The sequence below is a fragment of the Tyto alba genome, unplaced genomic scaffold, assembly GCF_018691265.1.
Source record: "Tyto alba isolate M040663 unplaced genomic scaffold, T.alba_DEE_v4.0 Super-Scaffold_5, whole genome shotgun sequence".
NCBI classification, from domain to species: Eukaryota; Metazoa; Chordata; class Aves; order Strigiformes; family Tytonidae; genus Tyto; species Tyto alba.
Window position 1 is genome coordinate 4,954,353 of NW_024881326.1, and position 12,051 is coordinate 4,966,403.

The 12,051-nt window shown below is 44.1% G+C and overlaps 1 protein-coding gene across 5 annotated transcripts in view; it reads right to left on the reverse strand.

Moving 5' to 3' along the window:
• Positions 1 to 12,051, reverse strand: part of GAB3 (GRB2 associated binding protein 3) — an 82,398-nt gene that overhangs the window by 56,511 nt on the left and 13,836 nt on the right. For 3 of the 5 annotated variants that reach the window (XR_006166983.1, XM_032996111.2, XM_009970996.3), the window contains exon 1: positions 10,209 to 10,510. The exons of the other annotated variants lie outside the window; for them this stretch is intronic. Coding sequence is in view for 2 of the 3 variants with exons in the window: in XM_032996111.2 (XP_032852002.1) it covers positions 10,209 to 10,436 (228 nt within the window). In the remaining variant the exon portion in view is untranslated. Of the gene's footprint in view, positions 1 to 10,208; positions 10,511 to 12,051 lie in introns of those variants that run through there. 5 annotated transcript variants of the gene reach the window in all.

Here is a 12,051-nt window from a genome sequence, read left to right on the forward strand (position 1 = left end):
ATCATTTCAAGCACAAAGGGCCTGGAGATATAATGAAAGACAAATAGGTCCTTTAGGAGGATAACATAACAGAACTGCAGAGGGTGTAATTCATCCTCCCTTCCATTTAGCAATGCTGCTGCTGCTGGTTAAAACTGGGAAATTTGCTGAGCATGGGAAACAAAGCCCTGGAAAGGACAGGCTGTAGGTTGTACTTCTCCTGACTGGAGTTTTCTGTGTAGAAAATGCCTGGTAAAATCTTATTCACTCTGAAGACAGATAAATCATAATAATTGCTCTTTAGGGTCTGAGATAAATGCAGTCTCTGGCAAGGGTAAAGGATTTGACAGAGCCCAAATGAGGGTTTGAACTCCACAGGGGACAAAAGAGCCTCTAACACCCTCTCCTTCAGTCTGAGGTTGAATGCTGGTTGTGCTAGAAAACAAGAAATGTCTCCAATTGCAGCAGCAGCAAACTCCTAGTGTAAGTAAATAAACAACACTGATGGATCCTAAACTATTTATTAATTTTCTAAGAGAACCTCAGATATTCTGCAGACACGTCTCAAGGTCTAAGGCACTTTGGGTTGGCCTGTGGCTGAAAAGTAGGGAAGTTTCTTATCAGACCAGCTATTTGCATCCCTTGTGTTAGGAAATGCTCCTAGCCGTTCAAATTCCAGCCTTCCATTCAAGGACTGTTAAAAAATAAAAAGAAAATTTTAAAACCCCTGCAATTTAAGAACAAGAACAAATGTACATAGCATCATTGGCTCTTGTTGTACCCTCTAATTTAATCCTCCTCTAAATTTTATGATAAATGTGGGATTTTCTGGAATGTCTCAGATCCAAAGGTCTCTTGGGTAGGGGGCACATTTACATTGTTTCTTTTTAGGAAAGTAACAGATTTGTGGAACTACAAAAATACCACAAAGAAATCTCTAATGGCATTGAATGCACCAAACTGCTTTAGGTTATGGCTATGGGCTTCTTTCCTAATTGACAAAGAAATCAGATGCCTCATATTGTGTCACATTAATAATTTCTTTATAAGTAAACACATATATTTAAAGAGAAGATCTTCCAGGTTAATGACGTATCTGCTAAATTAACTCGCACGTGAGCGAGCTTGGTCTGCGTTTCTGTGTCCCACCTCCTGCTAGTGGGAAGGTCTGACAGCTCACAGCTGCTCTGATGTGGGCCCAGGGCTGCCGATGCTCCGGCGAGAGCGGTGGGGCCGAGGGCAAGGCAGGCCCGGAGCGCCGGGGGGCTGTGCACGCCCGCAGTGACACCCGCCGAGGAGCTCTGCGGCCCAGAGCATCCAGCATCTGCGGTAACGTTTTGGACATCAAGTCAGAGGCTGCTGTCTGCCAGCAAGGAGGCGGCAGTGCTCGGGTATGGGTTGCTTCTGCTCCGATTGACATGGATAGAGGGAGGATTTGGCTCTAGTTTTCACATTAGTGGCTTGCAGTTCCCACCTTTTATTGAATCAGCCACTGGAACTTAAACGAGAGCTCGTTGTGCGAAGGTCTGTACTTGAGGAGCCTATGCAGGCAGCAGAGGAGGGATAAAAATGACCCTGCTGTGCAAACAAGGAACTCACGCACGTTCACAAGCCTGGTTTACAAAGATGTTCAGGCAGCTGAAGGTGCAAGCAGGTACCCAGGGCTCGTCGCACAAGAGTCTAAGCACATTTTTGTATATCTGGTAATCTGCCAGGCTGTCCCAAAAAGGACAATGGACTCAAATTTCCTGTTTCTGGCTTCACAGGAGCACATTTTCTCAAAGCTTAATCCCTCTGTCAGGTTTTCCCTTCTGAGCACACCTTTGTAGAGCGAATTTTGAACAGTTGCCTATGTCCTGTGATACCTCGAAGTAGCTATTCAGTTCACAAGTATGTGAGGTGCCACAGTTTTACCAGCTTCCCATACAAATTTAATCTTGAAAAAAACAAAGCCAAAAGACTTAGTGCAATTCCAGAGGTGTCAATTTTTAGTACTCTCACATGTCCAGAAATTCAGTTGTAATTTCCTTCTAAGTAGTCTGGGGTTAATGAGACTGAAGAGAATGATAGGAAGGAAAGAAATAATTATATATTCTCTTTTTTCTCAACATGTCCCAAATGTGACCTCTGACCTGGCTTTCTATTTCTGGCATGGACTAAACTCCCACTATTTATTTAGCAGCCTACACACCATTACAGTAACATAGCAACAGTACTTTCAGTTGTGAATTTAAGAAAAAAAAAAAAAGAACATATTTTTCATAAGAAAACTGTTAGAGCATTGCATTCTAGTAACACATCAATAAGTGCTTCTAATTTTCCCTTTACAAGCCAGCATTATTAGGTTTCCAGTCTGCAAACCCAATGCAGAGGGATGCACGGGGGAACCAAACCAGTGTCACCACTGAAGCCTGTTCTTCCTATGCCAATCAGACTGTCCCCTAACCTTTTTGTTTGCTTGTCTTAACGATGTTTCAGCTTGAATATTTCTCAGGCTCAGCACAGACGAAAGCTGGAGTTTGGGGAGGATACTGAAATAATGATGGAACTTATATGGTGTTTTTCTCTCGCTTTTCCAAAACAGTTCACCACTATTTTATAATCCATAGCTCAAGGGTGATATGACACTCAGAGTTATCTGTCAAAAAGAAACATTTTAAAAAGCACAAAGCAAAGTTAGAGTAACAGTCCCATTTTCAGCTGACAGGTCCAAATCCTGCTGTTTTACAGAGAAAGTTAGCCAGTGAAGACCTGCAAAAACAGCCCCAGAGTCAGAGGAGTACCCAGTGAAAACATTTTGCAATTCCTATTTAAGTGGGAGCAAAGCACCCGAGTATCTCAAAAAAGCAATTCCCTGAGATACTTAAGTGCTTCTTATTTTTAAGCCTAAGGCCTCAATGAGAACTCTTAGGATGGGTTCAAAATGTTGAACTTCTTAAAAATAAAACTTCTTAAGCTTGTAAAGCTTCCACTATAAATATTAGTAAACAATACAGATGTAGTAGCTGGAATAGCAGTGAGTACTTCATGAAGCAGTGTATGACTTCTCATGAAACTCTCCATTGCTACTGTAAACTCAGCTGGCATCTCTTCAGATGCTTTTTCTCATCTCATAGCGATCTGATCAGCACACAGCCACCTCTGCATGCTGGTGGCTTTTCTGTGGAACCGGCAACAAACAGATCTTGGAAGTGCTGTTTTACAGCAGGCATACACATTCAGCTTTCCCAGCATTTATAAACTCGGTATTTCTGTAAACTTAGTGGCTTTACTGCACAGTTTGTAAAGTCTGCAACTAAAACATAGTTCATGCTTCTTCTGAACTATTGGCTTCTCCTTGGCACAACCAGTTCATGTCAGCTTGCAAAAATGGCTTCACAACTGTAAAATCCTTGAACTTCTACAAACAGTTTGCAAGTCTGGTATGCAAAAACAGATTGTTCAGAAACTATGCACTCTGCTGATATTACAACAGTTGCAAATTTAGAAAGGGTCCTGTTATGACCATTATTCTGTCCAACAGAAATATGAATACATAACTCATGGTCCCTGAGACTTGGGAGTCACAGGGTAAATAATATTTGTCACTAATAGGGCTCACAGAAACTACTGTCTTTCAAAAAGCACTGTCAAAAACGAGTCAAAAAACTTTCAGGTGACAATCTAAGTTCCATTTAAATTAATACCTTCATTTAAGTAATTTAAAATTCATACTAATAATGACATTCTACTGCCCTTCTGTAAAATGCTCTATGGGAAAGGATATTGAGTAACTGAAATGCGCTGTTCAAGGCTTTTGTGGAAAGCTACAAAGCAGTTTTGACTGCAGGGGTCAGGTGGGGTTTCTGGTATCCGAAGGTAAGGGAATAACAAAATCTCTAAGAACAGTTGTCTCATTCTAACAATTACAAAGCTACAAATGAGTTAGCCTCAGAAAGGGAGTATTTTTCTGCTATGAAGACTACACATCAGTTTTGGTTTATTTTTAACAAATACCAAGTTGTATCAGATTTTAAAACTGAGTTTTGTATGGCTGTATGTTTGTTGTTTTTTTGTTTGTTTTTCTGATGTAACACAAACTGAAACAAGTCAAGGATATTACTGTAAAGCAGAAAAAAAAAGTTGAGGTATGGCATTTTATTCAACAATTAAATGAGAGATAGTAAAATCTATTTTATCTGGCTGCATGTAAAGTTTTGACATGCAAATTCTATTTCCAAGATGGCATTTTTTTCCTTATCACATTACTAATTCATTTCCAACTCAAATGAAAAGGACAAGAAAGAAAATAAACAAAGTTTTTCTCTACTGAGTAGCATTATAGGACTAAACTTGTCCCTTTCCCTAAAACCATATCAAATTGGCATAATACACATTCATAGCATTTTAATGCATTATTGGTAGAAGTAATGTGTTTGTCCATATTATAGTTTTCATACTACAACAAAGAGTTCACTGAAGTACGACTTGTAATGCTTTTTCCTCTAAGATACATTTGATTGCATCACTAGTTTAATTACCCCTCAAGTTAACATTTCCTTCTCTATTTCTAACTAGCATGTTTTTTCTAAGTCTCTATTTTTGAATGCAAAGACCTGATAACTTGCGGGTTTCTGTTTTCAATAGAAACCAATAGCTGGACATTCCTGTGCACTGAAAACATGTAGTCAAAGATTAAACTGGGGCTTCAGGGCTATTACAGCTCCACCCAAATAAATAGTCCAAGGGAAATTATTGTGCTTAATATTCTGATACACAGGTTGCCAAGAACAGCAGCGTTTTTTAGAAATTATTTTTTTCTTAGAAGTCAGCCTATCTCATTAAACATTGCATTTAAACTACCAAAACATGGTTAAAATGGAAGAAAATGGTCTAGAATAAACATTGCACTTAACCTACCAAAACAAGGTTAAGTGGTGGGAAATGGTCTGATTTGTACTTGGCTAATTACAAATGTTTCACTCCAATGATGGAAACTCCTCCCTAAAATAAATTTTCTGCTGTTATTTTACTAGTGAGATCAATTTGTTCAGGATTTCACGGACGGGAACATGTAGTCTGCAGCACAGAAGCTGCTGTATGAAAGTCCTCATTTTCTCCAAATTGAGTTCTTTCTTAATATACAAACCAGATAGAATATACGCTGTACTTCAAAATGAAGTTACAGGAGGAAAAAATGTAGGTACAAAACTTACAATTAGAACCAGCTAAAAGGCTGTCAACTTTCTCCATCACACAGGACTCCTATTCCTACCCAGTCTATAAATTAGAGTTACAAAACCTGCACAAATTGGTTAAATAAACTCAAGTTATTTCAATGAGATTTCGGGATGTTGATTCCAGCAGGGTATGAAGGTGGCCACAACTTTCTATTCAGAGGGGACAAAGCTCAAGAGGTGAGGCTCTGTAGGAAGCATTTGGAGATAAATAGGCTCATAGGCAAAATTTTCTCTTTGATAGTTATTTTTCAGTATGAAGCTGAAAACTTCCCCCAAATCCCAAACCAGCAGAAGTACTTGACCTCACACAGCACTTGGGGATTTCTTTTAGGTGAGGGTGGCACTGTCCTCTGCTGATACCAGCCCAACGCTAGACCAGAGAGCAGACACTCTGCATCCCACCCACCCTAAGCAGTGCTGTGGGACTCTTGTTCCTATTACTTGTGAAAATTCTTCCACTTTACTTTTTCTTCTTAGTGGCCAGTAACTTCCCGTTTGCTCTCCTGATAAATACCAGAACTTCAGCTAAAAATGGAGAAGTCATCTAGATTCTCTTAGCTTGTAAAACCCTAGCAATGGTGTGCTGTGGTCGAGTTCTTGGCAGATCCCTCCAACAGTCAGAGACGTCTGTCTGCAGCAACTTGCTGCTGTGTCCTTCTGACAGCACTTACTGCCCCTCGCGCAGAGACAGCAGGAATGGGCACTGCTTTACTAGCTCTTTGCATCTGGTACATTAATTGACACTTCCATTTGTCTTCCCAGACCAGTCACTCCAAGAAGTGTGGTAAGAAGTGCAAGGCTGAATTTTCTAACATGGGGTCCATTCTGGACTCGTGTTGTAGAGACGCTGACAAGGAATTTTGATTTTCAATAATGTATGAAGAAACGAGTCACTCAAGTAAAGTGGGAAACTTGCCCTTTTTTGAGCAAGTGGTCTTCCCTCATCAATTTGTATAGTACTGAGGATTAAAAATAGCTCTTCAGCTGGGGTACAGCTGTGCAGCATTAACTTAAATGGAGCTGCACTGACTCACAACAAGCAAACATCTGTAGATAGCCCTTTACTATTGCAAACCACGTAACTTAACATTAAGTAAATACTGGTGTGGCGTTCACCAAAGCCAGTGGGCAGGCTGTCTAACTACCACTGCGGCTCCTCACAGGTGTGACAAACTACAGGACAGCGATTTAAGGATAGGTTGAAATGAGCTGCCTGTTAACAATCCCATCTCCTTCTCCTTAACAACACATGAACAATGCATCTTCTCAATGGCAGTAGTCTCTTATTTCATTAGACATCCTCGGTGCCTTCTTCCATGTCTTTTTCCCTTCATAGTGACTCTTTGCACTGGCTGTAGTAATTCCTTTTTTCTTCTAGGAGGCCATGAAGCCATTTCCCGCCCCGTTCCAACAAACAGAAAACAAATATTGACAGTCAGTGAACAGATGTATTTCCATATGAAAGTATCAAAAAGCCAGCTCTTCAAGGCTGATGTTATAGTATTGGGATACATGAACAACACCACCTTAAGCCTTCTGAATTTTCAAATTTTTTTAACAAACACTTCTTTCCCTTGCGGCTCTAAATCCCTAATCTAAATCCCTGGTTGGATATATTCAGCACTAATGTAAGGCACTGCAAAACTCATCAAACCTGAAGCAGATTCTCCCGTGACATCTAATTTCCTACAGAAGCTGGTACTGATGATCCACTAATATCAATACCAAAAATTTCCAGTGGGGCCAGGTTTTCTTCCCGTGGGGCTGAGTGTCAAGCTGTGCCTGCCAGCATTTTTTGTCTAGAGCATGATGGACTTCAACTCCACCACCACCACTTCCTAGTTTTTGGTAGCAGCTTCTTCCTCTCGCGCCCCTGCCCCATACCCACCTCCCCCAGAGCTTCAGGGGTTCCCCGGCACCCATCAGGCTCACACAGCCCCGACTGGTGAGAAAAGCTGGAACCAAGTGGAGAAATGAGAGCAGCACAGCTTTCACGACACACTTAGGGGACAAAGAACTGCAACACACACCAAATGCTCTCCCAGGAGACCAATTGCCTCTTTAGATAGGCTGACGTGGTGGATTCATGGTTCAAGTATCAGACAGAGGGAAAAGCATTGTACATGCTATTAAGCCATATTAGAGTATTTGCCTGCTGCAGTGAAGCTCCCTGTGCTTTCTAATGAATTCTCTGCATTTAGCATTAAGCGCTCTGTTTTTACAGAAAGTTACACTTGGGTAATTAATCTCATGTTCGTTTCCTGCACATGTAAGAGAGCAGCCTTTGTTAGGGAATGATAAGACACTTCTAAGAATAGTGCTACTAAGAGCATCAGCCTTGTAAGATATTACAGGAAAAATATAGACTCTTAACACCTGCTTTTCGCTTTTCAAAGTTTTGAAAATAACGTTCTGCTTACCTAGAGCCAAATTCTGACGTGTTTATGTTTAGAATAATTGTTTTCAGTGGATACCAAACATAAATGAAGGTACACTTTGGCCTTTAGGCTCCAATCTGGCAAAGATGTATTTGTTTAATTTTATAAACACTGTAAATATTCTCAGTGGCTTCAGTGGAACTATCTGCAGTTCCCAGTCTCACAACCTGAATTCATCACTTTTTCTTGTCTCTTAACTACAGATTCCACTGAAATTAACTGGATTTTCTTAGTGATTGTAATAGATTAAGAATTTATCTGTGTATAAAACAAGAGACCCTCAGGCTGGACCTTACAAAGGCCGGATGCTGAACTCAGGAAAATGTAAACTGGGAGACAACCCTGTGAGAGCAACAGAGTCGCTCCAGTGTAAGAGAGGTCCCAGGAGCAGCAGACCCAGCCTGCATTTGAAGCTCCCTGGAAGCTTCAACTCACACCATGGGTTTTGCCGGCTGAACACAAAGGGTGGGGTAAAGCTTGGGGATTTATGTATGTTGTCAGTTCAGAACCAGAGCCAACACCATTCTCCTGTAAGCGGCTGACACTTGACACCTACTGAAGTCAGTTTAAACAGTCATTGTTTTAAAGCTTGTGTTGTTTTTAAGCAGTGACTGTGGTTCAGCCTGGGTTATCTACCACCCCAGTGCAAGATGCACAAGCTACCATGCTGGTGAAACTATGTAAAAAGTGGAAAAAGAATAGTTTGCAGTGAGTAAAAGACAATTTCCATTTGGTTTGTAGCATCTGCTGTGTAATCAGTCATATGAGAAAGGACATTAATCTTTGCTGTACTTGCAGCAGTTTTCTTTCTGCTTTATTATGGACAAAGGAATAGTTTATCCTCCTAATCAGAAAACAAAGCCTAATCTGCAGAGATCTGGCTAATCTAGTGGTTGATGGTGGAAGAATAACATAGACCCAATTTCCCTAGGTTTTGTAGTGCAAAATCTGAGCAGAGCAGACTGCAACTAGTCCTGTGAGCTGATCAGAGCCCCTGTTGTGACTATTATCTTGACTGTATAATGGGGGCTTTCAAATCCCAGCTTTATCACATTCTGTTTTCTCTACTTTGCCCTTTTATGAATATTGAGTCATCAAAAATAGCTTCACTGACAGAGTTACTAATGATACCAGCTGGCTGAATCAGTGGCTCTTACATTGTCTAGTGCCTCTGTACAGTGCTATTAGCACGCTCGTTACAAAATATAACAAAAATTAGATATCCATATTTTATTTGCAGCTCCCTTGAGATACATCACAGTGGTTATTTTAGAAATGGAAAATGCCAACTGAACAAAGCAAATATTCAGCCATTTCAATGCAATACTGTGGTCTAAAAGAAGAAACGGTCTTCGAATATGTTAAAAGTAAATCCTAAAATCAATAGATTATCTTTTCTCCTAGTTTTTAGTGCAAAGAGAAAACACACTACCAAATGATATCTACCACATTCTTCACGAGACAGTTATTCCTCGTATTACTCGAAAAAGCTAACATCAGCAGTCCAGAAAAAATGCTGATAAACAGAAGTGAATACGACAAATGATGTAAGCTATGTATATGGCTCGGGAGTGTGACAGACACATTTGGTGGCATCCCCCTCGGCCAGTGCAGGGCTCTGGGGTGAGTTAGGTTAGAAGTGCATGACTCAAACGAGTATTACCGATTCCAAAAGTGTAACAACATGCCCGAGGAAGAACCATCACAAATGAGTATGCAAAATGGCCCACGGTGGGTTTACAATTTTAATGGTGTCCCAAGCAATTTTTTAAGGGTCATTTATTTCTACCCGGAGTCCCTTCCCCGCAGCCCTGCAATGATACGGTTTCCTATGTTTGCAACGCACACCTTTTTTTTTTTTTTTTTTTTTTTTTTTCAGAAAAGCAGGCAGATACAGAACGAAACAAGGGGCCCCCTTTACACATAATGCAGTTGCAGCTCTCTATACATGTAGGGCTCGCTTCTTCTCACCAGCCCCCTTCACCTTTCAGCTATCAGGAACTTCACAGCATGGCATCTTCTAGCACCTCGTTATCACAGACAAAAAGTAAAGCTTTCTGCTAGCAACTGCAACTGGCATATTAAATCGGTAAATTATTGCAGATGTTGTCTTTAGCAAGTGTCATAGAAATACAGAGCATCTTAACAAAGCAGAACCTCAGAATTTAAAGTATTAGGGGTTTTTTGTTTGGGTTTTTTGTTTTTTTTTTTTTTTTTCCCGGAGGTTCTTGCCCTTCCCTGGAAAAGTGACATCTGAAATTCTGTTACAAGAATTCTGTTAGTTACGGCAACATCAACTGAAACCGAAATGTGGTTTTTAACCTAAGATACGTTGCATAACAACTTAAGTATTATAATCTTACGAGCCGGGAAAGGTTAATTCCAAAGGGCACAAGAATATCGGTGAAAACTAAATTACTCCATAAGCGCACGGACTCGTAAATCTTTTTGTTTTGGTCCAAGGCGAAGCCGAAAGAGGCGAGACCTTTCAAAGGAAGAGTAACACACCGAGCACACGCCGAAATCCGTTTAGCGAGGAAAAAAAAAATATCAGCAGAGCCTCTGCACTTACGTATCTCTTGAGTTTCTTCTCGGGGGGTGATTTAATGAGCCATCCAGTGCAAACGACGTCCCCTGAGCTCATCTTCCCCCCCGGCGCGGAGCGGCGACGCGGGAGCCACGGTGCGGGCTGCGTGTGCGTGGGTGTGCGTGGGTATTGTTCCCAGCCAATTTGAAACCAGCAGTAATCAGCTTCCTTCAGCTGGGCTCTGATACTGCTCCAGCCCGAGGAGGAAGTCATGACATTGATCACTGACACGGCCAGCCCTCCCTCCGCCGCAAACACAATGCAACACACCGAGCACGTGATGGGCGGCCGGGGCTCGCCGCCACGCAGCCGGCGGCTGCGACACCCCCCGACACCGACACCCCCCGCCTCCGCCCCTGCCACCCCCCGACACCGACACCCCCAGGCCCCCCGCCTCCCGCGCTCGGCCGGCCCGGCTCCGCGCCCCCAGCCCGGCTCCGCGCCCCCAGCCTGGCTCCGCGCCCCGGCTCCGCGCCCCCAGCCTGGCTCCGCGCCCCGGCTCCGCGCCCCCAGGGCCAGCCCGGCTCCGCGCCCCCAGCCTGGCTCCGCGCCCCGGCTCCGCGACCCCAGGGCCAGCCCGGCTCCGCGCCCCCAGGGCCCGCCCGACTCCGCGCCCCCAGCCTGGCTCCGCGCCCCCAGCGCCCGGCTCCGCGCCCCGGCTCCGCGCCCCCAGCCCGGCTCCGCGCCCCGGCTCCGCGCCCCCAGGGCCAGCCCGGTTCCGCGCCCCCAGCCTGGCTCCGCGCCCCGGCTCCGCGCCCCCAGGGCCAGCCCGGTTCCGCGCCCCCAGCCTGGCTCCGCGCCCCGGCTCCGCGCCCCCAGGGCCAGCCCGGTTCCGCACCCTCTCAGCTCGACTCCGCGCCTCCGGAACATCCCGGCTCCGCGCCCCCAGCCCGATTCCGCACCCAGCTCAGCTCCGCGCCCCCCGGGGATGCTGACACCCCCCTGTCCCGGGGAGCGAGCTGAGCTTTGGGAGCTCCGGGAGGCGCAGAGGCCGCCACGGCCCCCACGAAGCCCACTTTGCGGCTGGTGCCCCGGGCGGGGCTGGCGATGGGGGCACGGGCAGCGCCGGCGGAGGGCTGGGTGCCGGTCCCCACTGAAATGCACACCTCAGCTCCCACCCTCTGCCCCGGCCGCTACTTCCAGACTTCTTCAGTTGGTGGATCTAAAGGTTTTTCAGCAGCATTTGGTCCCCTGATTGAATTTACTACGGATAAACTTGATTTTTTTTGGTCACATCACTGCGGATTTTTTAGAAACTGAGTTTTTCGGGGAGACAGGTTGCTAGTCCGCTGTCACAGCTGAAAAAATATGACTGCAGAGTGCACAACGCTGCTGGTATCCTCAGAGTTAGCGCCTCTCTCCAGGATGGGAAACTCCTGGCTTGTCAAGGACAGGGCAGCTTGTGTTCATTTTTAAGAAGTTACTTATGGCTTTGACTTAAAGCGAACGCAGTGACTCTTCACTAGTTTTTACTAGTCTGTAGTTTCAGGGGAGTCTCATATGGCTCTGCCTCGGCACAGCGCACGCAGTGGAGCCTGGCTCTGTGAGGTGGGGTGAACGGTAACAGGCCACGGGGAGAGTTTAATGTTCTCACAGAATTTTTCACAGCTGTGCTGGAGCTCTTTGGCAGGGCAGGCTGACAACGGCTTGCAGTGTTACTGCTGAATCTGACAAACTGGAAATCAATCTTGTTTTTTTTCAAGATTTTAAACAAGAATGTTGTGGCAATACGAATTTATCATATTTAATATATTATGTACTATAAATGGCGTATAAGTATATGCCCTATATACGTTTACACAGCTGTATAAATAAATCTGTATAAACT